General features: G+C 60.7%; 1 protein-coding gene across 1 annotated transcript; it reads left to right on the top strand.

The window, feature by feature from the left end:
- The first annotated feature begins 2995 nt into the window (after positions 1 to 2995).
- Positions 2996 to 22090, top strand: ONECUT3 (one cut homeobox 3). Its single transcript, XM_045863911.1, has 2 exons — positions 2996 to 4169; positions 21798 to 22090. Exons 1-2 carry the CDS (start codon positions 2996 to 2998, stop codon positions 22088 to 22090), a joined length of 1467 nt encoding a protein of 488 aa, XP_045719867.1.
- Positions 22091 to 26156: the final 4066 nt, after the last annotated feature.

Below are 26156 nucleotides of genomic sequence, written 5' to 3'. Positions count from 1 at the left end.
GTGGGGAAGAGGTCCGAGCTGAGCACAGAGAGGGTGGGCATCGGCCGGGGGGCAGCCCAGCGCGCGCAGACGCGGGGTCTCAGGGTCGATCTCCAATTTTTCTGCGGGGGGATACTGAAGCCGGAGAGCTTCCGCGACGTGGCCAAGGTCCCGGTGGAGCGGGGATGGGGGTCTCCCTGCCCCCATCCAGCCCACCCCTCCCCCGCCCGCAATTTGCCTAATGACCCAAGATCGATCAGGGCCTGAGCCACCCGCCTGCCCCGTAGCCGGCTCAATTCTATTTTACTAATTACTAAAAGGCCGCTGGTGGGGGAAGCCGGTTCAGGGGTTCCAGGGGGCCTCCCTCCCTCCATCCAGGGGGACTCCTCCCCGGATGCCCGCAAATTTTTGTTCAATCTCCCCATAGGAGCACAGATTCTGTGGGGAGCGAGATCCCTGTTCCCTGAGGGAGTCCAAGTCCAGGCCAGCGTGAAGGAGGCAGGGGCTGCTTGCCTGGGCCGACGGCCCTGCCCCTGCCGAGTCCAGGCGCTCGGGGTGTCCGGAGGCCGCAGAGCGGAGGGGCCTCAGTCTCCAAGCCACTGGCTGGAGTCTTTTCTTTCAAAATGGACGCTTTCTTCGTTAGAAAAGCCACACATGCTTGTTATAAAAATGAAGTGATAATCGAGCCAGAGAAAATATATAAAGAAGGAAGCAAAAGGCTGCATGATCGGGAACCCCATGGCATACCCCTGGGTGGACATTTGGGGGTACTTCCTTCCACCTTTGTTTTCCCACCCTGAGTCCTCCGCCCGCCTGATCTGCACTTCTTGGGCCTGGGATGTGATCATTTTATGGAGGCTGATTGATTTTTAGATCCCACGATTATTTTTAATTACCTGTGATTGTTGGAGGGTAGGACTGGGGGGCTCCGGCTGGGGCTCAGCACTGTCAAACCCACCTCCTAGGCTCCATCTGCATGGGAGAGGGGGATATTCAGTTGTCTGGACCTGCCCCTCTCCCCTCTCTGTCTTCCCACCTGGAAGATGGGTGTGATAATATATAACCTGGAATTACATAGAAACCCCGGAATGGAAAAAGCCCATGGACCTGGACCTGGGGGAGTGTTAGCACTCACACAGTTCCTAGGAACCAAGGGCAACAAGCCATGGCACTCTCCACCTTGGGCCCAAGGCACTTGGAAAATGGTGGCTTGACTCCCCCTCAGGGCTGGGTGAGGAGAGAGTGTGTGCCTGGTAAACAGTAGGTGGCTACTAAATGCTGAGTCCTAAGCACAAAACACTGACCGGGGTCCCCTTTAACCCCATCCGGCCCCAGGACTTGGATCAGGCCGTTCCACTGTCTGATCCCTCCAAGCTGGGGTTCCTGGTCATCCCAGCTCCCTTGTGCTTAAAGACAGCACCCCTCCTTCTCCCACTATGGTGGTCAGCCCAGTTGTGCGTCTGGCTCAAAGCTAGGGCAGGCAGGAAAGCACTGTCCTCCGCATCGTGGAAGGGAAAACAGACACAGAAAGGGCTCTGCGCAGGGGCCAAGCTCAGTAGCAGGTCCACATCCACAGGGGAGGAGGGTGGTGTTGAAGGTGGGGGGAGGGGTGGCCAGCAGTTTGCCTGGAGCAGGGGGGATGGCTCCCTGCTAGGGTCTTCTCTCCCCTGGCAGCTTACACCCCAGGTCGTCCTGCTGAGATGGGGGTGACTGGGGGGGCGCTTCGGCAGAGGCCTCGCTAGTTTTCCCCCCAAAGGTTACCCTGTGGGGCCGATGATCTGGGGAAGGAGGAAGGGGTGGGGTTGATTTGGGGATTCCCTCCCCCACTCTGGCCTCGCGACAGGGGCACCCTTTGGGGTCTGGCCTGGTCACAGGGGTGCATCTTACCCCACTGGAGGGATCATAGAAGGGGATGTCTCTCTGAGTGTGGGAGGCTCCCTGTTTCCCCCAGTTCCCAGGGGTCCCTGGGCCTCAACCGTCTCCAAGTGGTGAGGAAAAGGAGCACCTTCACTTCCCCACCCAAAAGAGAAACCCTGGCGTTTGAGGCAGGGGTTTCTTAGGGAGCAGAGAGCACATGTCCTCTGCCCGCCATCTCTGGAAGAGGATGGGGGTTCTTTAAGGGTCACCCCCAAGCTGCTCCCACGCTGGGGATAGAGGAAACTAGAAGCAGGTGGAAGTGGGAGGTACCTTTGGCACCCCTGAGGACAGGTGCTCCACTGTACAGCTAGGGAAACTGAGGCCCAGGAGCCCACCCCTGGAAGCAGATCCAGACATTTGGGGCAAACAGGCCATGACCCAGCCCGAGGCGGACCTGGCTTTTCAGCACCACACCCCCCAGAGAGATGGGAAGGCGGCTGTGACTCCGTGTGGAGTGCTCAGATAGGGGAAGCTGAGCTTGCAGAGGGACCTGCCTCCTGGGGTCCAGGTGCGCGCCAGTGGAGGGGGGGAACAGGTAGATGGCAGGCTCCCACCCAGCCACATTCCTCCGCACTCCCTGGAGATGCGCTGGGGGGCGTCAGGCGGGAAAGGAACCTTCGTGGCCCTCTGGGGAGAGACACAGAAGGAGAGAGGCAGAGATGAGGGCCCCAGCCCCACCGCGGCGGCGGAGTATACCCTCGGAAGCCCGCCCGTTGAGCCCGCTCCCGGCTGGGCCCCCGGGGAGGGGGGCGGGGCGCGGGCGGGCGGGCGCCGAGGCGGGGGACCCCAGAAGGCCGAAGCTGGCCCAGTCCGGCCGGCCTGGCGCTCGAGGGGGCCGGAGCGGGCGGAGAGCGAGGCGGCGGGAGGCGGCGGCCGGGGAGCGGGTGGGCGGGGGTGCTGACGTCAGGCCCGGGCCCGGGCGCCGGCGGCCGCTCCCCCGCCACATCCTGGCGGCCGCGCTCGCAGCCGGGCCGGGCGGTGCGCCGCGCAGCCGGGCAGCTTCGCGCGCAGCCACCGGGGAGCGGGCGGGGGCCATGCGGCGGCCTTGAGCGCGCCGGGCCGGCGCCGAGGAGCGCGCGCGGCGGGCGGGCGGCCGAGCATGGAGCTGAGCCTGGAGAGCCTGGGGGGCCTGCACGGCGTGGCCCACGCGCAGGCGGGCGAGCTGCTGAGCCCGGGCCACGCGCGCTCGGCGGCGGCGCAGCACCGCGGCCTGGTGGCGCCCGGGCGCCCGGGCCTGGTGGCCGGCATGGCGAGCCTGCTGGACGGCGGCGGCGGCGGCGGCGGCGGCGGGGGCGCCGGGGGTGCGGGCGGCGCGGGCGGCGCGGGCGGCGGCGCCGACTTCCGCGGGGAGCTGGCCGGCCCGCTGCACCCGGCCATGGGCATGGCCTGTGAGGCGCCCGGCCTGGGCGGCACCTACACGACGCTCACGCCCCTGCAGCACCTGCCGCCTCTCGCGGCCGTGGCCGACAAGTTCCACCAGCACGCGGCGGCCGCGGCCGTGGCCGGGGCGCACGGCGGCCACCCCCACGCCCACGCGCACCCGGCGGCCGCGCCGCCCCCGCCGCCCCCGCCGCAGCGCCTGGCGGCCAGCGTGAGCGGCAGCTTCACCCTCATGCGCGACGAGCGCGCGGCGCTCGCCTCCGTGGGCCACCTCTACGGGCCCTACGGCAAGGAGCTGCCCGCCATGGGGTCGCCGCTGTCGCCTCTGCCGAACGCGCTGCCGCCGGCGCTGCACGGCGCCCCGCAGCCCCCGCCGCCGCCGCCGCCGCCGCTGGCCGCCTACGGCGCGCCGGGCCACCTGGCCGGGGACAAGCTGCTGCCGCCCGCCGCCTTCGAACCGCACGCCGCGCTGCTGGGGCGCGCCGAGGACGCGCTGGCTCGCGGGCTGCCCGGAGGCGGCGGCGGCGGCGGCGGCGGCGGGGCTGGCGGCGGGGCCACCGCGGGGCTGCTGGCGCCGCTGGGCGGGCTGGCGGCCGCCGGGGCGCACGGGTCCCACGCGGGCGGCGGCGGCGGCCCCGGCGCGGGCGCGGCGGCCGAGGAGATCAACACCAAGGAGGTGGCGCAGCGCATCACGGCCGAGCTGAAGCGCTACAGCATCCCGCAGGCCATTTTCGCGCAGCGCATCCTGTGCCGCTCCCAGGGCACGCTCTCCGACCTGCTGCGCAACCCCAAGCCGTGGAGCAAGCTCAAGTCGGGCCGGGAGACCTTCCGCAGGATGTGGAAGTGGCTGCAGGAACCCGAGTTCCAGCGCATGTCGGCGCTGCGCCTAGCAGGTAGGAGCGCGGCGCTCGCCGGACCCCGGGGCTCCGGATCGGGGCTCCCCAGCACCAAGCAGGGCGGCCGCGGGGCACCCCAGCCCCGCCGGCTGGCTCACGACTCCCTGGCAGGAGGCTGGAGTGTGATCTGTGCCCCTGCCCGTCTGTACTTTGGCCGAAAGGGAGAAAGGGGTTGTGCCGCCTTCCCCCCCACCCCACCCTTAGCAGCCCGCCCGGCCCCTCCGGGAACGGGGAGGGGTCCCTGGTTCCTTTCACACTGTGGGGAGGATCCCCGAAGCAACCTGCAAGGTCGCTCATTGTGTGTGTGTTGGGGGGACGGGGGGCGGTGCTGTGCCCCAAACGCGCCGCTGTTGTCCGCTCCGGGAGCCACTCCTCTCCTCCCGAAAAGCCCCCGGCTGCGCTCCCCGCTCTGGGCAGAGAGCCGGGACCGTGCACCGGGCGCCCGCGCCGAGGCGGCCAGGGCCGGGTCCGCGCTCAGCCCTCGGCCCCAGCGCGCGCTTCTTTGTAGCTCGGCCTCAGCGATCAATAGCCCCCTCCCCCCCTCCGGCCGCTGGCAAAGGTCACCCGAGAACGGGCGGGGGAGGGGCGGCCCGGGGGACCCTCGCCCGCGCGGCCCGGAGGCCTTCACACCCTGGCCGGCCGCCCGCCCTGCACGGTTGCTTCTGGCTCGGGTACGCGCACTCCTGGCGGCCTGGCTTTTCCGTTTTGTGTTTCCCTCATTTCTACCTCTGTCGGGACAGACTGGTGTCTATTTTTCGCTTGCTCTGGTTCTGCTCCTGCTCCTCATTCTTTCTCCTACTCCCCGTAGCTCTCTCCGTCTCTCTCTCTCTGGCTGACTCTCAGCCCCCGGCCCCCTGGGGACCATGCTCCCTCCCCCCCATCCCAGCTGACAACAGCTGGGTCCGCACCTGCCCCCAGCGAGGGGGCCTGGGCAGGCCCCCTTCTCCTGGGTGTCTGGAGGTGCAGGAGAGCCCCTGCCACTGTCCCACGATGGGCCTGACCAGGAGGGGGGTGTCTTTCCCTGGCCGCAGGGGGAGGGGGCTGCGGCTGCCCCAGCCGTGGGGACAATAGCCGGCTCCGTCACCGGCTCCGTCGCTGGATCGATCGCTTCTCTGCACACAGGGGCAAGTGGAGCTGGAGTGGCTGGCTCTCAAACTAGGCGCCCCTGGAGCACGGAGGCAGGGAAGGATTTGAGCCTGGAGTCCACCCGGGGCGGGGGGGGGGGGAGCTGGGGAGAAAGGGCTTCGTTGAAGGATGGAGAGGGGTCTCCCCCAGGCATACCGGACAACTGGGGGGGTGAGGAGGGGGGGTGGGGGAGTCTGCACTCACACATGGCCTCAGTTTCCCGCTTCTGCAGAGTGAGGCCACCAGCTGAGCCTCTTATAGGCTTCTTAGATTCTCCACTTTAGGGAACGGGAAAATAAATTTTCCTTCTTATGTGGCAGGTGACATGCTAGAAATGGTGTTAGGAACCTAGACAGGTCTCGTGTGAGGGCAAAACCTGTTCCGTCCTGCTCCCCATCCCACACACAGTGACATGGGTGTGCTCACAGGGCCCCTCAGTCATGCCAACATGCAGCCACAGCCGGTTCTGTGCGATGTAGGTGACATCAGGTAGCGCCGAAAAGCACACCCCCTACACTCTGGCCACGGCCCTCGCTCCAAGGTGTCAGACACGAAGTGGCGACCGACACGTGGCGTAACACGTGGACAACTGGACCATAGCATCCACCTTCTGCCTCCTCCCCAGCGCATGTATTTCAGGGGACATGGTGTCCGACTTGGGCGCACCCGAAAGAACACACATCACTTTCCATTTTTCTCACCGTTGCCTTAAGGAACTAAAGGGCCCATTCACGTATTCAGCCGCACATTTCAGGGTCCCCCCCCAAAGGTCGGCCAGGGCGCCTGGAACGACAGACCGCAGGCGAGGAGTCCTGGGAGCCGGGGCGGGGCCTGCGGCTCGAGCACTTGGGGCATCGCTTCCCGCTGCCGGTAGAACTGCAAGAGGGGAAACTAAGACCTCGTTTGCGTCCCAGCAGGGCCTCCCCGGCCTCTGTGGCTCTGGCGAGCAGTCTCACCTCCGTGCGCCTCGATTTCCCCTTTTGGAAAATGATCGTCCGAACCGCGGCCGTCTCAGGAGCACAGGGGGACAAGGAGGGGTGAGCGCAGGGGTCGGGCCTCGGGCAGGGCGCTGGGGTGCTGGGGATAACGCCTCGGGGACCGGCCGCCTGTCCTCTGGTCCTCCGGGCCGCGGCCCACATGGTGACCCCACCGACCTGCCTGCTCCGCGCGCCCGGCCCTGGGCGCCCCCCGCAACTCGCGGGCGCTCCGGGCCACGTCTACACCACGGGGCTCGGCGTGGGAGTCAGAGGTGGCCGGCCGGCCGAGCGCGAGGGCTAATTAGGCGCCTGCCGGCTCAGAGGCCTTTAGTTCCGGTCGCTGCGCAAATGAAAAGCGGTTAAGTGGCGGCAAATCGCGGCGGTTAGGAGCAGGCAACGGGGCGCGTCCCCCTCCCAAACGTTGCGCCCCGCGCGCGCCGCCTGGAGCGCCCCCAGGGGCCCCCGGTCGCCGCTCCCCGCCCCCCCAGCCCCCGCGGCAGGACTCACCTTCCCGCCCTTGCTCACCCCTCGACAGGCGCTGCGCCCCAGTCCCGCCCGCGCTCGCCTGCCTCTGGCCTCCCCGCTGGCTTCTCCCGGCGGGACCACCCGGGTGACCGCGGGCGCTGGGGCCAGGAGACAGGAGGACACACGCAGAGAGATGGACACGGAGAGGCAGAGATAGGTAGGGAGAGACAGAGTGACAAAAACAGAGAGAAAGGAAAAGACAAAACCGGAGACAGAGAAACAGAAACAAAGATGGGGACAGAAAGAGAAACCAAAGCAGAAACACAGAAAGACAAAGAGAGACAGGGAAAGAGACAGAGACAGAAGGGAAGGCACTGAAAAGAAGAGCCAAGAGTCCCAGAGGGCAGCTGAGTGGGGTCCCCCGAGCCTGGGTCTCTCCCCACCCACCTCCCCAGCTCCCCACCTCTCTCCTTCCCACATCTGGGGCCCAGGGGGAAAGGGATGGTGTCTTTGTTTCTCTGAAGTGCCTGAGAAATCTGGCAAGGTGGACCTCAGGGTCCACCCCACTGCCCGGTGCCTGTCTGCTCTCCGTGCCTCAGTTTACCCATCTGTAAAATGGGGGTGGGTGGGAGCCAGGTTCTGGGTCTAACATTCTGAGATTCTGGGACCCGCTAGCCTGGGCAAGGCCCATCCTGCAGCCCCCTAACCCCACTGCCACTGGGGGCATCAGCTTCCCACCCCATTCCAAGGTCCTGGGAGTGTGAGGCTTGCTAGCTGCCTCCCCCTGGAAGCCTCTCTGGCTCTAGCTCAAACAGGAATTCTGGGACGGGGACTGGGGGAGGGGTGGGGGGACTCTCGGCTGGGGCGGGGTGGTCGATGAATTCGAATTACCGTCTCTAATTCATCACTGCCGCTGGTCGATAGCTTTGGCCGTCTTCAAATATTGTTTAAATTGCAACTCTGGAGGAAAAGTATTTTTTGTAACTGATCAGAAAAATATATATAATAAATATCAGATGGAGGCAATTGTCCTCCTACTTGCCTCACTGGTGAGTCGCGTGCCGAAAACCCTGAGGGGTGGTGGAAACCAGCATGGGGAAACTGAGGCAAGGAGGGGACCATTTCTGCAACCAAGATGCATGCAGCCAGGCTGGGGTCTGGAGGGGACAGTAGAGGACAGGAAAAGGCAAACCAGCTCTTCCACCCAGGGTGAGGCAGGCACTGCCTGCCCCCAGCCTCTGCCCCCATTCTGTAGCCACCCTCCCAGACTGGGGGGGGGGGCGGGGGTATCTGAGCATGAAGGGACCCAGCCCATGAGGTCCAGCCAAGTCCCACTGAGAGGGCTGGCCGTGTGGTTTCTGTAAGCACCCACCCAAAGACCCCTGCAGCTCTGTAAAAACTTCACCTTGAGCGGCCAGGGGCCCTCACATCTTACAGATCCCCCCAAGACATCCCAGCAGGGGACTTGACAACCTGGGCCTCACCTGGGCTCCTTCACTGACTGGTGGGGTGAGGGGTGAGCGTCTGAGACTCAGTTTCCTCATCTGAGAAATGGACCGAATAAGATGCCACCTAGTAGGGGCTTGTGGAGGTTTTCTTATCAACCGCTCCCTATGGAGACCCTCCGTGTGCATTCACAGACCCTGCACCCTCTGGCCACCTTGCTTAACCACTCCCCACACGCACTTCTCCTCATCTTCAGGGGGCCCCACAGCAGCCCGGGATCTGGGAGATGCACAGAGAGTGGACAGGGAGTCTGGGAGGGGTCTGGGCGGCGAGGACACACCACAGGCTCCCACAGAGATGCATGGGGTGAGGGAGACCAGGTCTGGAATTGTGTGAGCCACAGCCCTGTGGGCTCTGCAACATGCCCAGGGCGACCCTGGGTCGCCCCTCCCCAAACCAGGCCCTCCTTCCAAGCCACAAGACCTGGATGGGACAGACCCAGGACCCTGACCAGGTTCAGTGATTCTGTGCTCCTGCCATGCAGACAGGGAGGCAGAGGGGAGGGGCAGACTCTGAGATGGGGAGGGGGCTGTCTGGGGTGCTGGAAGCCCTCCCCCGTCTCCTTGGCTTAGCCACCAGGAATGAGAGATGGAATCATCTGGAATGACCACTGAAGCTGGATGTGATTCTTGTGCCCACTTTACAGACCAGCAAGCTGAGGCCAAGAGAAACGAAAGCAATTGCCAAAGCCCCCCACACACGGTGTGAGACGGAGCCAGTTCCAGCAGGAGGGAGAACAGACTCAGCTTCCCCAGCAGCAAACAGGGCACTGCAGCCCCTGCTCGGCTGAGTCTGGAGGGTTTCAGCAGGGCTTGAGCTGCCCAGGTTTCCACCTCCTGCAAATAGGGGGACATGCCAGGCAGGTGGTCCATCGGGGACAAAGGCTGGAAGAGGCTTCAGGGGACTGAGGCCAAGGACAGGAGGATGTCTCTCAAGGTTACGGCAAGTTCCAGTTTAGAAGCAGCTTGGATGACCCTCAGGCAGGTGAACAGTGGGGGCTGGGCTCCTCTGAGGGTGACAGGAACATGGGCCCACGTGAGCCCCCCAGGGAGGCCGTGTGGGGACCAGGTCCCAGCTTCCTCCCATCCAACTCAGAGCCACCAACATCCCTGCCTCTGCTTTTCCTGGCCAACCACCCCCTTACTGAAGCTGGCCCTCAGGTAATCCTGAGCTCAGCATTGCATTTCCAGCCCTCCCTGAGCCCCAAGCCCAATAACCCCTTCCCGTCTGCGAGACAGGGACAGTCACCCCCACATCACAGTTAAGCACATAAATGGGTCTGCACAGTGAGGGGCTGAAGCTGGTTTTCCACTCCTTTATTCCGAAGTCCCCCTTGGCCTAACATCTCAGAACTGGGCACTCGTCTCCCTACCGTCTCTCCCATGCCTGTGCTGCTTCTCTATCAGCCATCACCACTCTAGTCTGAGTGACCCACCTCTGGTGCTGCCTCCCTCTCCTTCTCCTCCTCACTGGGCTCTGGGTTCCACTCCGATTCCTGGTGCCCTCTCCAGGGCATCGTAAGAAGGGGCTTCTTACGGTCACTTTGGAGCTCATCACACCTCCGCTTAGCATCCTGCCACATAGCCCCCCATAGACCCTAAGATGTAGAGGAAACTCCCTGCCCACAGCCTGCAGATGCCCAAACTTCTGGCTGGTGGGCACTTAAGGACAAAGGACAGGAGGTGGGGAAGCCCCAGAGTAGCTGTAAGGAGGGATGCTGGGCCCCTGCGGCTGGCCTGCGCCTTTGTATGTAGCAGCAAGCCCAGCTTAACCAGGGGAGCTCAAGCTGGTTTGAATCAAGTTTTTAATTAAATATGGCCCTTGATCAATAAGGAAGGCAGCGCTAGTGGGGGAGGGGAGAGGCTAGGCCAGGAGCCAGGGGCTGTCCGGGAGACCCACGGGACCTTGGGTAGTGCGGGGCGCCTGCGACCTCAGTTTCCCCCCTGCCAAGTAGGTGTAGGGGTCGGTGCGCTTAGGAACCAAACCGTTCTTCCTGTGGACTCTTGCCTCCTGGGTAGATGTGGGGAGGGGGGTCCTTTAGACCCAACAAGTCATAGATCCGCAGCAGATGGAAACAGGGACAAGGAGATGCACGCATGAGGGGCGCAGACTGCAGAAGGGACGTGCAAGGGTCGCACGCAGGTGAGCACGGGGACGCAAGTGGAGATGTTCTCGGGAGGCACGTGTGGACGCACACATTTGCACTAGGACAAACGGGGGCGCAGACTCTGGCTCAGGAACCCCATCCGTCTTCTTGCTCAGATCTGGATCTGGCGTACTCAAGGCGGCATGCCGGGCGGGCCCGCGGGAGGAATCCCCTTCTCTCTCCCGAGACCTGTGCTGGCGACTGGGTGGGTCATCCATGCGCCCTCAGCTGGGCTTGCTGGAACGCCTGTCTCTCGCGCATCTGGACAGTTACTGACCAACTCTACTCTCTAGTGCTTGGGGGTTGAGAAAGGGTCGCATCCAACTACAGTAATGGGGGAGGGTGAATGCGGGGACAGCAGGGGTCCGCCCTTCTCCAAAAGTCAAGCGCACCCGCGCGCGGGTGTTGGGGGAGACGTCAGTGCCTCAATTTCCCCCGCCAGGCGAACGCCGCCCCGCATTGCCGGGGAGGCCAGCCGCCGAGATGTGCCGCATTCCGCACCTCTGTCCTCTGCGGGCGTGCGGATCCCCTAAACCCGAAAGGAGCCAGCCGTGCGCTCGCCGTCCGCAGCCTGGCGGGACGTGAGGAGACCCCAGACCCCTGTACGACACACACGCTAGGGCGGCGGCGGCCGGGGAGCGCCGCGTGGTGCGCTGCGGGCGTCGTGGGCGCAGCGCGGGGAGCGCGGACCACGGAGCGCGGACTCCCCGGGAACGGGGCGGGAGCGCCCAGGGAAAGCCTGGGGTGGGGTGGGAGGATGACGTCTGAGGCCTGTGACCGTGGACTCGTCGCTTGCCCCTGCGTCCCTCTGTTTCCCCAAATGGAGACTAGAATCCCCAGCCCAGTGGGAGCGCAGGAATTGGATAAAGAAACAGGCTCCAGAAGCCGTCGGAGCCACGACAAAGCCGCTGCTCTCTCCCTCCGCCCGCCTCCTTAAACAACGCTGTATTATTATTTTCAGTGGTGGACACATTCGCCTGGTTCCAAATTTATGTGGAACAAGACTGTGTCCTCCATGACCCTCCTTCCTGCAACCCAGTTTCTATTTGTCCTTCTACAGAGAGGCTGCTCCTAACCCGGCAGCTACTAGCGCTCATTCTTCTATTTTCCTTTTCCTCTGTTTAAAACAATGTGGTGGAAAGTCGGTTCTGTTTTGCTTCCTTCTCCATGACACCCAGAACATTCCACATCAGGAAGGAGAGTGCCTCCAGGATCATTTTTGCGGGCTACGTCCTATTCTCGTGGGCCATTTCCCTCTTTTGCTGGCCACCTCCTAGCCAGAGGACAGTCAGGCTGTTCCAGACGGTTCGCCGCGGTGGGCCCTTCTCCCCACCTGGCCACACCGGGCGCGGGGCACCGTGTTCTGTGAGTTGCTGTGTTGATTAGTTGCCTAATCACTAAAGTGCTGGGTCACGCCCCCCTTTCTGGGTTGGCCTCTCTGTTCTTTTTTCTTATCACTGGTTCCTTTCCGGTCATCTTTTTCAAATCCATTTCCAACTGCTGGCCACTGTGATTTCTTAATAGGTTTTTAAAAATAAACGCTGTGTGCAGGTTGGGGACGGATGTATTGGGCACCGACTCAGTTTGCCCCTGTGGGAGGGTGTCTGAATGGGGGGGGGAGTCTCCAGGGCTCACAGTCTAAGTGTGAGCTGCCCCTAGATACCCCAGTTCCCCAGCCCCAGGCACTGCAACTTCCAGATGGAGCCCCGGAGGGGCGCCCCAAATCCCTGAGGAAACACACATTTCCCTGATAAGTCTTTGGAAGGCTCAGAACTAATTTGAAAACGTGGCCATTAAAAGCCCATCTGGGGGAGCAGTAGAGAGAGGAGGAGGTGAGGCCTCCCCCGAAGGCCAGGCGCTGGCTGGAGGAGCGAGGTGCCAGGGCAACTGGGGGAGGGGAAGAAGAGGAAGGGGCAGCGAGTGGACAGGGGACAGGCCGTGAAGACAGATGAGGAGGGGCTGCTGAGGCCGCTGAGGGTCCTTGCCTGAGGGCAGGGGCCTGGCTCTGCACCTGGCTCCTTGGAGATGACTCTGAGCGCCATCATAGGAACCCGTTTCAGGCTCCCCCAGGGGTGCAGGGTATAGATAAAGAGGGTCAGTGTATGGACTCCAGGCCCCTTTTAGTGACTCGCTGTGTGACCTTGGGCAAGTCATCCACCATCTCTGGACTGGGGAGGCCACAGGGGAGGCTCGGGGCAGCTCAGTCCAGTGGGGACAAGCCATCAGGGTGGGGGCATCAGTGTTCCCCACATCTCGGTCTGGGCAGCTGGTGGCTGGGGCCGGACGCGTCGCCAAGGAAACCGGTCATCATCCCAGCCGGAGACCAGGCTCCGTATTGAATTGTCTGCTCCTGGAAGCCTAAGCTGAGCACAGGAGGTGGCCGGAGGGGAGGGGACAGCCACTCCCGCTCCTGCTCCCACACCCCCCATCCTGTGGCCAGGTGGACAGGCGCTCGGTGCAGGGGTGCAGGGGTGCAGGGGAGAGGGCACACAGAGCGGCCTAGTTGTCGCCCTGGGCACGGCACAGACTGAGGGACAGGTGCCCCCATTGCTGAATTCTGGCACCAGAGTCCAGCTCTTGTCTTTCCCTGTCAAACCCAGCCCTCCTGCTGCCGGTCTGGCTCATTCTTCTTGTCCTCAGGGCCTCATTAGACCACTAGACACCCCCTCCCATCTAAGACCCGGGCTAGGTGCCCAGGCCCACCTGCATACCTAGCTCTGTCCCCACCTGGAGGCCTCCTAGAACCCAGCTGGGCTCACATCTCCCCCCTCACAGCCCCCACTCATATGCCACCTCCACCCCTCCCTGCTCTGAGCCAGGCAGCCAGCGCCCTGTTTTGGAACCAAGTCAGCCCTGGCTTTCCACTTATCCGTGGGATTACTGGAGTGACATGTCTTAGGCATCAGACTGTGGCTGTGTGAAGGGAGGTTGTCCTGCTCCCAGCTGTCCCCAGCACCTGGCACCCAGTAGGTGCTAGATAAATGTATGAAGCAAGTGAGGAAGAAAGGAATGGGTCCAGGGTCCCGCTGCGGCACTCATTCAGATCCTCATGCCCCCTGCACAACAGGACCTCTCCCTCCCGCTGACAGACAGGGACATCAGGATCAGGATCACGGGGTCGCTGTGTTTGCCTGATAAACCAGGAAACCAGTGTGCCCAGAGTGTGTGTTCAAGGCCCCTGAGCCCATGAAGCCAAGGCCCCGTGTCTCCACGGACGGGGACCGGTGAAGGCGTGGGTGGGCAGCCCGGGAGCAGGTAGGTAGACAGGAGCCATCCTGAGGGTCTAGATGGTCCCTGGGCTGCCTCCCACCCACTCAGACACTGAGCTGCCCTGGGGGTGCCACACACATCTGCTGCCACCCAGGCTCGGCACATCACACCTCCAGTTTTTCACGCTGCTTCCGCCTAATATTCACCTGTCATGCAGATGTCTGCTGGCCCCTGGGTCTTCCTCCACCACCTGGTGACCCAGCCACACCCTCTGGGCTCTCCCCTCCAGCACCCCTCCACATACCATGCCACTGCCCACATTCCAGCCCGTCGAGTGGACGACTCTTGCTAGGGTCACAGGGTGTCCCGGTTACGCACCCCTGTGGTTTATGTATGGACGCCCCCCAACTGCAGCAAAGCCCACTACACGTGCCAAGAGCCCATGCACAGTGCCGCAACCACACATAGCCCTCCACCGTGCCAGGCATTTGTGGTAGCCCCCATATGGACACTCCCAATAGGACTGGGGGGACAGACAGATGCCTGCCTGGTCAGCCCACTGGAGTCCAGGGATGGCCCAGGACAGGCACAGCAGGGCAGTCCTCCCCACCAATCACCCACTGCTGTCTGGTTACATGGCCCAGACCACAGTGGACCTCTGGAGGAGGGGATGGGAGGAGGAAAGGGAAGGGGAGGAGGGAGAGAGGGAGGAGGGAGAGGGGAAGGGAGGAGGGGGAGCAGGGAAGGGGAGGAGGGGGAGAAGGGAGAGGGACAGGAGAGGGAAGGGATGGGAGGAGGGGGAGGAGGGAGAGAGAGTGGAGGGGGAGGAGATGGGAGGAGGGGGAGGGCAGGGGAGGAGATGGGAGGAGGGGGAGGGCAGAGGAGGAGGGGGAGCAGGGAAGGGGAGGAGGGGGAGAAGGGAGACAGGAGGGGGAAGGGATGGGAGGAAGTTGAAGAGGAGGAGTGGATGGGAGGAGGGGGAGGAGAGGAGGAGGAGGAGCAGGGAAGGGGAGGAGCAGGAGAAGGGAAAGGGACAGGAAGGAGAGGGGATAGGAGGAGGGAGAGGGGAAGGAAGGAGAGGAGGAGGAGTGGATGGGAGGAGGAGAGGGAAGGGGAGGAGGGGGAGCAGGGAGAGAGGGAGGAGGGGGAGGGGATGGGAGGAGGGAGAGAGGGAGGAGGGGGAGAGGGAAGGGGGGGAGCAGGGGAGGAGGAGGAAGGAGAGTAAGAGAGAGAAGGAATAGCGTAGCTATCAGAAGATGTTGGGGGTGAACAGGTGCGACCCCGCTCCCCCCCACGCAGCCCTGATTCTCTCCCACCCACTGAGGGGTGACTGAATGTGAGGCTGCAGCTGCTCCCTCCCTGACTTCAGATGGGTGCAGGCTGCTGAGGGTGCTCCGGGGGTCCCACTCCCCTGACTGGCCCACCACCCACACAGGAGTGTCGTCACTGCACAAACACACCCAGCAGGCTGTCTCCTGTGGACCTACTTTGTGTAGGGCAACAGAGGGAACTCCAGCTCAGGCTTGACCCCATTCTTCTGGGGTGAAGAGAAGGCTTTCCTGGGGGAAGGGTCCCTGCTCCTGGGCCTTGAGAGATGTGTAGGATTCCCCGGGCTGGGGCAGCCAACTCCCTACCCCTTACCTCAATTTCTCCATCTCTGCCCTCTCCCAGAAGATCTTGGGAGAGATGCAGAGGCTTGAGGCCAGACCTGAGGTGGGGGGGGGGGGACTTTATGGCCACGTGACTCCTAGATGGGACTCAGAACCTCATCTCAGCCCCACCATGATATTCAAGACTTTTCTGGTTAAATCCCTTCCCATAGCTGGGCAAGGCAGAGACCACGATTAAGACAGTTTTCCATTTGAAGAAACAGAGGCACAGAGGGCATACACCATGCAATAATTCAGCAGGGTTTGACCATCCTCTTGGCCCATGGAGGGGCACCAGTGAGAGGGGGTGATTTGTTGACCCCAGAACTTTCTAGAAAGGTAAGAAGCAGGTAGAAGAGAGGTGTTATGTAGGCAAGTTCCAGGGGGTCTGAAATGAAAGGGTTTTCATCTGGAACTTGAGGGTCCCCCCAGTTCACTTTTGATCCCACCTAGATATGGACCAGCAGAGCCTCAGCCCCTCCTACCTGGAGCCCTGCCCTGGGCTGGGGTTGACCGGCTGGACAGGGCCCTTCTTGGCTTATTTGCTGGTTACCCATGAGGGGTTCAGACTTGGGAGTGGGCTCTCAGTCTCTTCTGGACCACCTGTGATCTTTTTCCAGGGCCTCTGGGACCACCCAGGACCCAGCACTAGATCGTCTTCATCCCTGGACTCCAAAGAGACTGAGAGAGGTGGGATGGGTAGGGACACCAGTTTTTCTAAGATCAGAGCATCTCAGAATCAGTGGTTCTTAATATCAGCTTCTCAGTCCCTGGAAGCATGGAGGGAGGACCCAAACCCACACTTGAGGGGGCCCCTGGATAGAGTGGGTGAATCATTGTAATGCTATGCAAAAATAAAGAAAAGGGAGGCAGAGGAGATGAGAGCAGAGAGGTGACAGGGTGGGGGTGGGGGAGGGGGAGCTGATGTGCAATGAAGAATGTGTGAAGGAAGCAGAGTGTCCCTATTTTGCAAATGAGGACCCTGAGGCCCTGGGGGGTGGGGGCGGCTGACTTGCCCAGGGTGCCGGAGCATGTCTGGTAGCCAGCTGGTTCCTTCCCAGCTACCATGGCAACCATGGTTGTTGGTGAGGATCTGTGTCTGGGGCCACTCCCTGCCCCCCAACCACAGGCTGGGAGCCTCTGGTGAGGGACTCAGGGTCGAGTCCTCCTATGCTGGGCATATATAAGGTGGCCCCTGTGATGGGGCTCCGCAGTGTAGACGAGGATATTGGAGGAGGTGCTGGTGCAGGTGAAGCAAACAGGAGGTGGGATGCAGGGATGGCCATAAAAACAAAAGTGATGTGGAGGTGATTGCAGTGGAGGTCATCGTGGTGGGGCTGCAGGTAGAGGAGGTGAGAGGACAGAGGTGGTGTCAGTGTGGTAATGGATGCACAGGTAATGGAGGTGATGCTGTTGAAAGAGGTGGTGGTGCCGGTGGTGGAGGTGGAGATGACAGAGGTGGAGGTGGAGGAGTTGATGGGGCAGAAGTGATGGTGATGGTGGAGGAGGCCGTGTTGGTAGAATTGGTGCAGGTGGTGGAGGAGGCGATGGAGGTGGAAGTGATAGTAGAGGAAGCGATGCAGGTGGAGGTGATGGTGGTGAAGGTGATGGAGGAGGAGGCAATGGGGGAGGTGATGGGAGAAGAGGTGATTGGGGAGGTAATGGGGAGGAGGCTATGGGGGAGGAGGTGATGGGAGATGTTGGCGAAAGGGATGTAGAGGTGGTGGGAGAGGTGATGGTGGAGGGGGAGATGATGGTAGAATTGGCGCAGGTGGTGGGGGAGGCGGTGGGGGAGGTGATGGGGGAGGAGGCGATGATGGTAGAATTGGTGCAGTTGGTGGAGGAGGTGATGGGGAAGGCGATGGTGGAGGAGGCGATGATGAAGGAGGTGTGATGGTAGAATTCGTGCAGGTGGTGGCAGAGGCGGTGCAGGAGGTGATGGGGGAGGAGGCGATGGAGGTGGAAGGGATGCCAGTGGAAGAGGCGATGGTGAAGGAGGTGTGATGGTAGAATTGGTGCAGGTGGTGGGGGAGGCGGTGGGGGAGGTGATGGGGGAGGAGGCGATGGTGGTAGAATTGGTGCAGGTGGTGGAGGAGGTGATGGTGGAGGAGGCGATGGTGGTGGAAGTGTGATAGTAGAATTGGTGCAGGTGATGAGGGAAGCGGTGGGGGAGGTGATGGTGGAGGAGGCGATGGTGAAGAAGGTGTGATGATAAATTGGTGCAGGGTGGGGGAGGCTGTGGGGGAGGTGACGGTGGAGGAGGCGATGGTGAAGAGGTGTGATGGTAGAATTGGTGCAGGTGGTGGAGGAGGCGATGGTGAAGGAGGCGATGGTGGTGGAAGTGTGATGGTAGAATTGGTGCAGGTGGTGGGTGGTGCAGTGAGGAGGTGGAAGAGGTGATGGAGGTGGAAGGGTTGCTGGTGGAGAAGGTGATGGTGGAGGAGGCGATGATGGTTGAACTGGTGCAGGTGGCGGTGGAGGCAATGGGGAAGGTGATGGTGGTGGAGGTGTGATGGTAGAATTGGTGCAGGTGGTGGCGGAGGCGGTGGGGGAGGTGACGGTGGAGGAGATGATGGAGTGGAAGCCACAGTGGCGGTCCCCAGTGGAGATCCTCGTGGAAGAAGTGGCCATAGCAGTGGCGTCGCAGTAGGAGGCTGGTGGTTGGCACTGTGGGTAAGTCCAGCCTTCTCCTCCAGGCACTCTCCCCAGCCGGGCTCTGGGTCAGCCCTTCTCTCCCAATCTGGGCTTTCACTTCTGCAAAGGGGCTCATACCCACCGCCTGTCCTCCTCTTGGGGTGCCCAGGTGACACAAGGACTGCAGTGGTGGGCTGGTGGGAGTGATCTCGGGCACCAGACAGGATGCTGATGAGGGGAAGGTGGCGATGGTGACAGGTTTGCTGATGGGGGGCATTTGGGCTGCCTCTCCTGACTGGCACTCACACCTCTGAGCCCCCAGGCTGGGCTCTGGGGGGCTGTGGGGGATGGAAGCCAGGACAAAAGCTGCTCCTGGTAAACAGCTCTGACTGGAGCCCAGATCGATTGGGGCTGTGAGGAGCTGTAATTAGATTGAACACTGGGAAGGGGGGAGAGGGGAGCCTCTTTTTGCTGTGATCGACAAAACACGAAGTTTTTTCATGACTCTGCTTGGCCTGGCCCCTCCCCCAGCCCCTGCCTCTGGGGCCCCCATTAGGCACTTGATTGGAGAAGGGGGAAGTAGGGGAGAGAGGCGAACCATGTCTTACCTCCCTCCCATTCTGGGCCAGGGCCAGTCCACCGTGGCTCCTGTCCTGCCCATGCTGGGACTTGCTGGGCAACCTTGGGCAAGTGGCTTACCTTCTCAGAGTAAGTAAGGAGAACAATCCCTGCCTTATGAAATTATCGTAAGGATTAAAAGATAAGAGACATGTAAGCCCCTTGACATGTAAAGCTCTTGTGAGCTCTCTTCGTTTTCTTTTCTTTTTTTTTTTTTAAGTAAGGTTTACGCCCGGTGTGGGTCTTGAATTCAGGATCCTGAGATGGAGAGTTGCATGCTCTACTGACTGAGCCAGCCAGGTGTCCCTCTTATGAGCTTTCTGAGGATCATTTGTATCTTTGTCCCTACTGTAAATGTGTGATGTATTTGTGAGTAAACTAAGTGAATGAAGGAACAAGTGAATCAATTAATGAATTGAAGATTACAACTGGTGGGCAAGGAGGGCCTCTTTTGAAATTTAAAGGCCTGGGGCTGAGTCTGACTCTTACCCTGGACTGGATGCTGGAGACTCAGCTTTCTCTTTGAAAGAATGGGGGACTCCATCCCTCCCTTGACCCTTGACCCTTGAACAGAGTGGCCAAGTTCCAAGGAGATGGGAGGTCAGGACCGGTCCTCTCACTCCTTTCCAACGTTTCTTAATGCAGACAAAATATGAGCTTATGTTTTTGCTTCCCTCTTCTGTACACAAAAAGCTGCCTGGTGCACTGTTCATCTGTCTCCTTTTGCCTCACCATCTTTCCATATCCATACCACACCCTTTTCCACTGTCAGCTTCTCAGTATAGTTATGAATACAGTCTTTTGCTTAAATCAATATTCAGCATTACATTATTATGCTTTCAGTGAATACTGTCCACATCTGAGCCACATAGAGTACTAGGATTTCATTTTTCTTTCTTGTACAACTGTTTGTTTTTCCAGGAGTTAGTAGTTGCCTATCACAAGTTCTTCCCACACTCCCCAACAAAATGCAAACCAACTCAATAGGATTTTCCACACATATTAGGTCATGTCACCTTTCCACTTCCCTTGGTGCTAGATGGGGCTGCCCTCCATGTCCTGAGTGCCTCTGTTCCACGGTCTTCTAGGCTCTGCCCTCTCCATCATCTGGAGGATCCTCTCCTTTTCCGGTAGGAAAGTCACACTTCCTGAATCCCACATTTTACTTTTTTAATTTACCTCCTCATTTTGGTGAAACACATCCTCCAAAAGTTTTCTGAGAAAGAGTGCACAGAAGTCAACTTTTGGAGACTTTGACTTGTCTGACTTTGTCTTTATTCCACTCTCCTGCTTGGTGTTTGGCTGGGTATACAATTCTAGCTGAATAGAATTTCCCTCAGAATTTTGAAGGCATTGGTTCACCATCTCCTAGTTTTTGAGAAGCCAAAGCCACTCTGACCCTTAGTCCCTCCCAGATGTCTGGTTTTCCTTTCTGGGAGCTTTTACTTTATTCTCTTTATTCTGGGTCTCAGGAATCTCACAAGGATGAGCCTCAGGGAGTATCTTTTTTCACCCATTGAGCTGAGCACTTCATGGGCTCTTTTAAGCGGACTCTCATGTCCTTCAAACATGGATTTTTTTTTTCATTATTTATTTGGTAATCTCTTCCTCTAGTTTTCGATTGCCTCTGAATCAGATGGCAGCTTGCCCAATCCACACTTTATTGTCACCTTTCTCTCATTTCCCATCTTGGCATCTGCCTTGTCCTATTTCTGGGGATACTTGCTTAACACTGTGTTCCAGTCCTTACATTGATTTATTCCAGCGATTATATATTTAATTCAAGAGTACTGTCTTCCCTTTTCATTGTCCTTTTTATTGAACAGCATCCTGTTCTTGTTTCATGGATACAGCACTTTTCTCTCACCCCTCCAAGAGTATTCATTATAGCTTTGCCTGCTTTGCCCGTTACTTGGTTCTCCCAAGAGCGTCCTCCCCCTCTCCTCCTATGTTTTTTCTCATTTGTCTCCTATCTCTCTCTCCCTCTCTCTCTCTATTCCCTCCCCTCCCCCTTTCTCATTCTCCCTCTCTCTTCTCTCTCTCCCTCTCCCTTCTCTCCCCCTTCCTCCCTATTCCCCCTTTCTCTCTCTCCCTCCCTCTCTCCCCCTCACTCCTCTCTCTCTCTCTCTCCCCTTAGAGGCTTTTCTAAACCGTCCAGTAATCTCCAAACATTACCCTTATTTAATCATAAAACCTGAAAGAGCCCATTGGAAGTGCTGTGTGTTTCAGGTCAGGGGGAGACAGGGAGTGAAGTGGGGTGTCAGTTCTCCTGGGAGAACCCGTTGTCACTGAGAAATGAGCCACAGCACAGGGAACAGTAATCTATTTTTACAGGTGTGTGTGGACATTGATCTGGCATGCCAGCTGGTTCAGACTCTTCCGGAACCCAAACAAAGCCAGTTTGGTGTGTGGTCTCAGTGGGTCACCAGGCTGGGTGCAGGGTTCTGCTAGTATAGCAGAGGGTGGTGACAGACTAGCTGGGGTGAGGAGTTGGTGGGGAGGCAGGCTCTTCACCTCCTGCAGCCCCTGACTAATACCTGGTGGAGAAACTGAGACTCTGATAGAGCCCCTGGAGGGAAGGAGCCAGTGCAGGCTGGTGAAGTTCATCTTTTCCACCCCCTGGCTCCACCGCATTGAGGAGAGGGGTCCACTTTGGAGCTGGGGCCCGCGGAGCAGCCTGGGGTCCTGCTCAGCTGCCCGGAGGTGCTGCCCACTCCCCTTTGCAAGCATCCGCCAGCCGGGGTGGGGGTGGGGCGCGATGGGGCGGCCTCCTGCAGCCTTCTCTCTGCTCCCAGCGGAGGGTGGGGCGGGGGTCGGTGCTGCATCCCCCCACTCCTCCTTAGATCCTCCCAGCTCCAGAGGATCCCCTGGGCACTTGAGGGAGGCCAGGTCTGGGCCTCAGCCTCCTGGGGTGGAGGTGCGGGTGGGAGGCCTGGGTCCCCGAGTCAGGGCTACGTCATGTCAGCCTCACGACACAGGGTCCCTAAGCTGGGCAGGCCTGACCGACAGCCCGGGAAAGGGGGCACAGGCTGGTACTCCCGTCATTGGGGTGGGGGGGTGGCTACCGGGGTCGGGGACACACCGCAGGGACCTGGTAATTCACGGCTTCGCCCACGCCGTCTAACTGAGCCGCAGCGCTCGCACGCGATGTCCCGCCGCGGCCCGGCGGCCGCGAGACGCGGCGGCGCGGGGTCGGGGCCCCGGGGGCGGCGAGGAGGGCGAGCCGGGCGCGTGGAGCCGCGCTCACGCCGTGTCCCCGCTTTGTCTCCCTTCCCGCGCGCCGGGCGGCCCGCAGCGTGCAAGCGCAAGGAGCAGGAGCAGCAGAAGGAGCGCGCGCTTCAGCCCAAGAAGCAGCGCCTGGTGTTCACCGACCTGCAGCGGCGCACGCTCATCGCCATCTTCAAGGAGAACAAGCGGCCGTCCAAGGAGATGCAGGTCACCATCTCGCAGCAGCTCGGCCTGGAGCTCAACACCGTCAGCAACTTCTTCATGAACGCGCGGCGCCGCTGCATGAACCGCTGGGCCGAGGAGCCGGGCGCCGCCCCCGCGGGCCCCGCCGGCGCCGCCGCCACCTTCTCCAAGGCCTGAGCCCTCGCGCCCCCCCGCCCCGCCCCGCCCCGCCGGCCCGGTCCCGCCCCGGGGGGGGGCGCTGGCGGGGTGCAGCCCGTCCCCCCCAGCCCAGTGCACAAGAAGGGCCCCTCCTCCCCACCCCGTCCCCTCCAGGCCAAAGGGAGCCCTCCGCCCCCCAGAGGGGAGGGGGTGGCAGAAGGGGCTCCCCGCCTCCCTCCGTTCAGGACGCCCAGAGGGCCTCGGGCAAAAGCAGGGCTCCCGCGTCGTCCCCGAAAGCGGGTCAAGAAGCACATACTAGAAATATAAACCGGGTATTAGAAGGAATTTTGAGAATAACCCCTCCTTCGCCAGCCCCCGCCCCCACGGAGGGAGGCCGGAGGAGCCCTCCTCCCCAGCGGTCCCCCTCTTCCAAAGTCGCCAAAAACCCCCGTCGGGCTGGGGGTCCTTGCAGCGCCCCACCCGCACCAAGACCAGCCCCCTCCGCCGGCAGAACCGCCCCACAGCCGAGAACCCAGCTGCCCCCCGGCCACCAGGGTTCCTTGTGCCAAGAATCGCCTGCCTTAACGTCTGGGGAGGGGTCGCAGCGGAGCCGGCCGGCGCCCCCAGGCGGGCAGCCTCCCCCAGCCCGCCCCAGACTGGAGGGGGCGGCAAGCTCGAACATGCGGGTACATTCCAGACGCCTCCTTCCCGGCGCCCCCTGTCAGTTCACTTTACCTTTAGGCACCTTGATGACACACAGGGAGAGACAGACCCCGGGAAACAGAAAAAACAAACCCAAAAAACCATCCAGATTCCACGAGGAGAAACCAGCACAGAGAGAGCGTGGGAGCCCACCCGGAATCCCTGCGTGCTGGGGCCATGGCGTGGCCACCTGCGTGGAACCTTCTGGAACTCACCCACCACCTCCCAGCGCTCAGGGCTGCCGCGCTGGGCCTGAAGGGGAGGCAGGGGGCGAGCCTGTGCTTGCAACTCTCTCTCCAAAGGGATAAAGAAGATGCTGAAGAAGGTGGAATATGCTTGCTCCATTTTTTGCCAAAAAAATTGACGAGGGAGTAGGAAGGGTCAGAAATGAAGATGAGCACCCCCCACACCCCCCTGCTCGTCTCTCTTCCCTTCCTGGTGACCTCCAAGGTGACCTCCAAGGCTGGCCGGCAGCTGGATCCTGAGAAACCCCCCCCCCCCACGGTTCAAGATCTGGAGGCTAGAAGGAAACTCACCCCCCCAAACCCCGCCCATCCACTGCCTCCCAGGGAGGTAGTCACCCCCTCCCTCCTTGAGAATGCAAAAGACATTTCTAGTGAAATGCCCCTCCCCCTCCCCCAGGTAAAGGCTACCTCACTCAAACGTTCTTGTCTGTGATTGGATAAATCACGCCTGATACCAAAGATTCCCCCCAAGGACCTGTGCTGGATGCTGGAATTCCCTCGCCTGGGACCAGGTGTGGCCCAGGGCCTGCCCGGCCCTGCCCTCCAGGTGTGCCCTGCTCCTCAGCAACGACAGAGAGAGAGAGACAGAGAGAGAGAGACAGAGAGAGAGAGGGAAGGAGGGAGAAGAGAGAGAGAGAGGAGGGAGGGGTGGGAGGGACAGAGAGAGTGAGAGAGAGAGGGAGAGAGGAAGAGAGAGACAGGGAGAGAGAGAGGGAGAAGTGAAGGAGAGGGAGGGAGAGAGGATACTGAGGTCGATGAGTGCCTTTTTCTGGAACCAAAGATGTGTGTGAAATGTTCTCTTGTCCTTATCGACTCGCTATTCTCCCAGCTTTTTAAGCAACCAATCTGAGTGATGCTTCTAGAACCTTTGGGTGTTGGGGCAGAATCCTAAGAGTTCCTGTTCCCGCTCAGCAACCAACCCCCCCCACCCCCACACACACGCCCTGCTGTCCTTTCTGGGGTGGTCCTGGGCGCTGGAGTCTGGGTGGCCAGACCCCTTCCTTCCACCTCTCACTGTCACGTGGTCCCATTGGACAGGGTGCCTGCTTGCAGGGGACAGGGCTTCTGGGACACCCCGTGCTGGGTAAGTCACTTGCTCTTCCCAGCATTTAAGGTCCAAGGATCAGAGACCAGAGGTCTCTGTTCTGTCCCCTGATGGATAGTTAGGAATTGGCTTGGGACCGTTCTGGTTGTGGAACTTTCTAGCTATGGTGACCTGCGACCAGATCGGGTCAAGCACGACCAGCCCGGGTCACAGAGGCATCCCTGGATTCCGGGGTCCCTTTCAAACACTCACACACACACACACCAGCTCCAGTCCAGCCCTTCCAGGGGCCCTGACCCCCAGGCCCCCCCAGTGCCCCCCAGCGCCCCCCCCGGCCCCACCCCGCTCTCCCTGACACCCAGCTGGTTGTCACATACCAAAGACCATTCTCCACGCAGGGAATGACACCTCCAGCACAGCGCTCCTTCGAGCCTTTGACAATTTTCTCTGAAATACCTCAAAATATTTAATGTATAGTTTATGTGATAAAAAAAAATCCTTAGCTAGTTTTTGGAATACGTGACTTGAAGCTTTATACCGTTAAATTATAATTTTGCAGATGATGGTATGTCATTTCTTTGAAGAGTTCCGTGGGAGACATATTGAATGTCAGGGCAGTGACACCGGGTGGTCAGAGGCCAAGGGCACGGCAGCGGGGGCGAGAGGTGGGGAGCGCGGGACCGGCGTTTACAGATTTCTTACTCAAACGAGTCCTTTAGGAAAGACAGGAAGAGAGAGAGAATGTACCTTTCTGTTCTCTGGCGTGTTCTGTTCCTCGTTTTTTGGAGTCATGTCTTATAAGAGTATTTATTATTCTATGTGTTCTGTGTTCAAATGTAATTTAAGAAAAAAAAGTAAGAAAAATCAAAAAAAAAAAAGACAATGGAATTTGATTTGATGCATGACTAATGTACTAGGTGGGTGGGGTGGGGGGTGGGGTGGGACAGGCCGGGTCAGAGCCCCGGGGTTCCGTGTCGCATGGTTGTGTTTCATGCCTGAGTTCCGTCGGTGCTCCTTCTCCCTGCTCTGTGTTCCTTCCCCCGCTTTCTAAGGATCTGTGTCCGGCGGCGGGAGGGGGATGAGGCCTCCGGCTGCCAGGAAGGTGGAGGAGGCCGCAGGGCCTCCGCACCCAGACCCAGACCCAGACTCCGCACCCAGACCCCCCGGTGCCCACACACCACCTGCCTGTGCCAACCGGGTGGGGGATCCTGGGCCTCCTGCTCCTGGTTCTTGGGTGCAAGTGGGTGTCGCTGCCACCTCGGACCCTCCACCCCCACCCAGCTGGTTTCACACGAGCATGAATTCCCAAGTGTCTTGTTCAGAGGAGAGAGACAATCAGCCAATTCGAGTCTTGTCGCCCAGGGTGGTGGGGGCCAGGGTGTACCCCAACTTCCCGAGATCCCAAGGGTCCTCCTGAGACACCCCCATCCCCAGGCAGGCACTCAGCCAGGCTCCACCCATACCCTCAGCCTCCCTGGCCCTGGGCTGGATGTGAGTTACCCTTTGGCCTGGGATGTGGGGGGGGGGTGCACATCTGTGGAGCCCTCCCTCCCAGCCCATGTCAGGACCCTAGAGAACAGAGAGCTCCCCAAAACTATCCATGAAAGGGGGCTCTGGGGCAGTATCCCCACCTCTGACTGCACTTCTGCTGAGCTCCCACTAGTGGGAGCTTCCAAGACTGGCCCCAGGAAGGGGGGGGTTGGGGTAGTAGAAGGAGCCCCTCACCCTTAAGGAAGGAGGACCCAGACTGGAGGGCGGGTGGGGGGAGGGGAGGGGGGAGGCATGTTCCAGGACCTCCCCCCCCCCATCCAGCCCAGCACTGCCTGGGATTTGGGCCATTCCACTTCTGGAACCAAAGCAGTGTGAGCCGCACCAGCCCCCCCAGACCCCTGGGCTCCCTGCTGTGGCCCTGGCATGCCCCCCAAGGGCTGGTCTTTGGGGGGATTCTCTGCAGCCAGGGATGAGGGAGGGCCACGTCACCGTGTGGCCCTGAGTGTTTAACCAAGACTAAACACTAGGGCTGCTTTCTGGGGAGACACCCCTCCCAAATGCTAGAGGGCACAGAAGCCCTCGCCTTCCCACCCTCAGGTGACAGGCTTAAAAGTTAAAAAAA

This window comes from Mirounga angustirostris, unplaced genomic scaffold (assembly GCF_029215605.1).
Source record: "Mirounga angustirostris isolate CCGP_5_RB_7025 unplaced genomic scaffold, mMirAng1.0.hap1 SCAF_1, whole genome shotgun sequence".
NCBI lineage: Eukaryota > Metazoa > Chordata > Mammalia > Carnivora > Phocidae > Mirounga > Mirounga angustirostris.
Note: the sequence above shows the minus strand (reverse complement) of the source record. Positions and strands in the feature narration are given on the sequence as shown.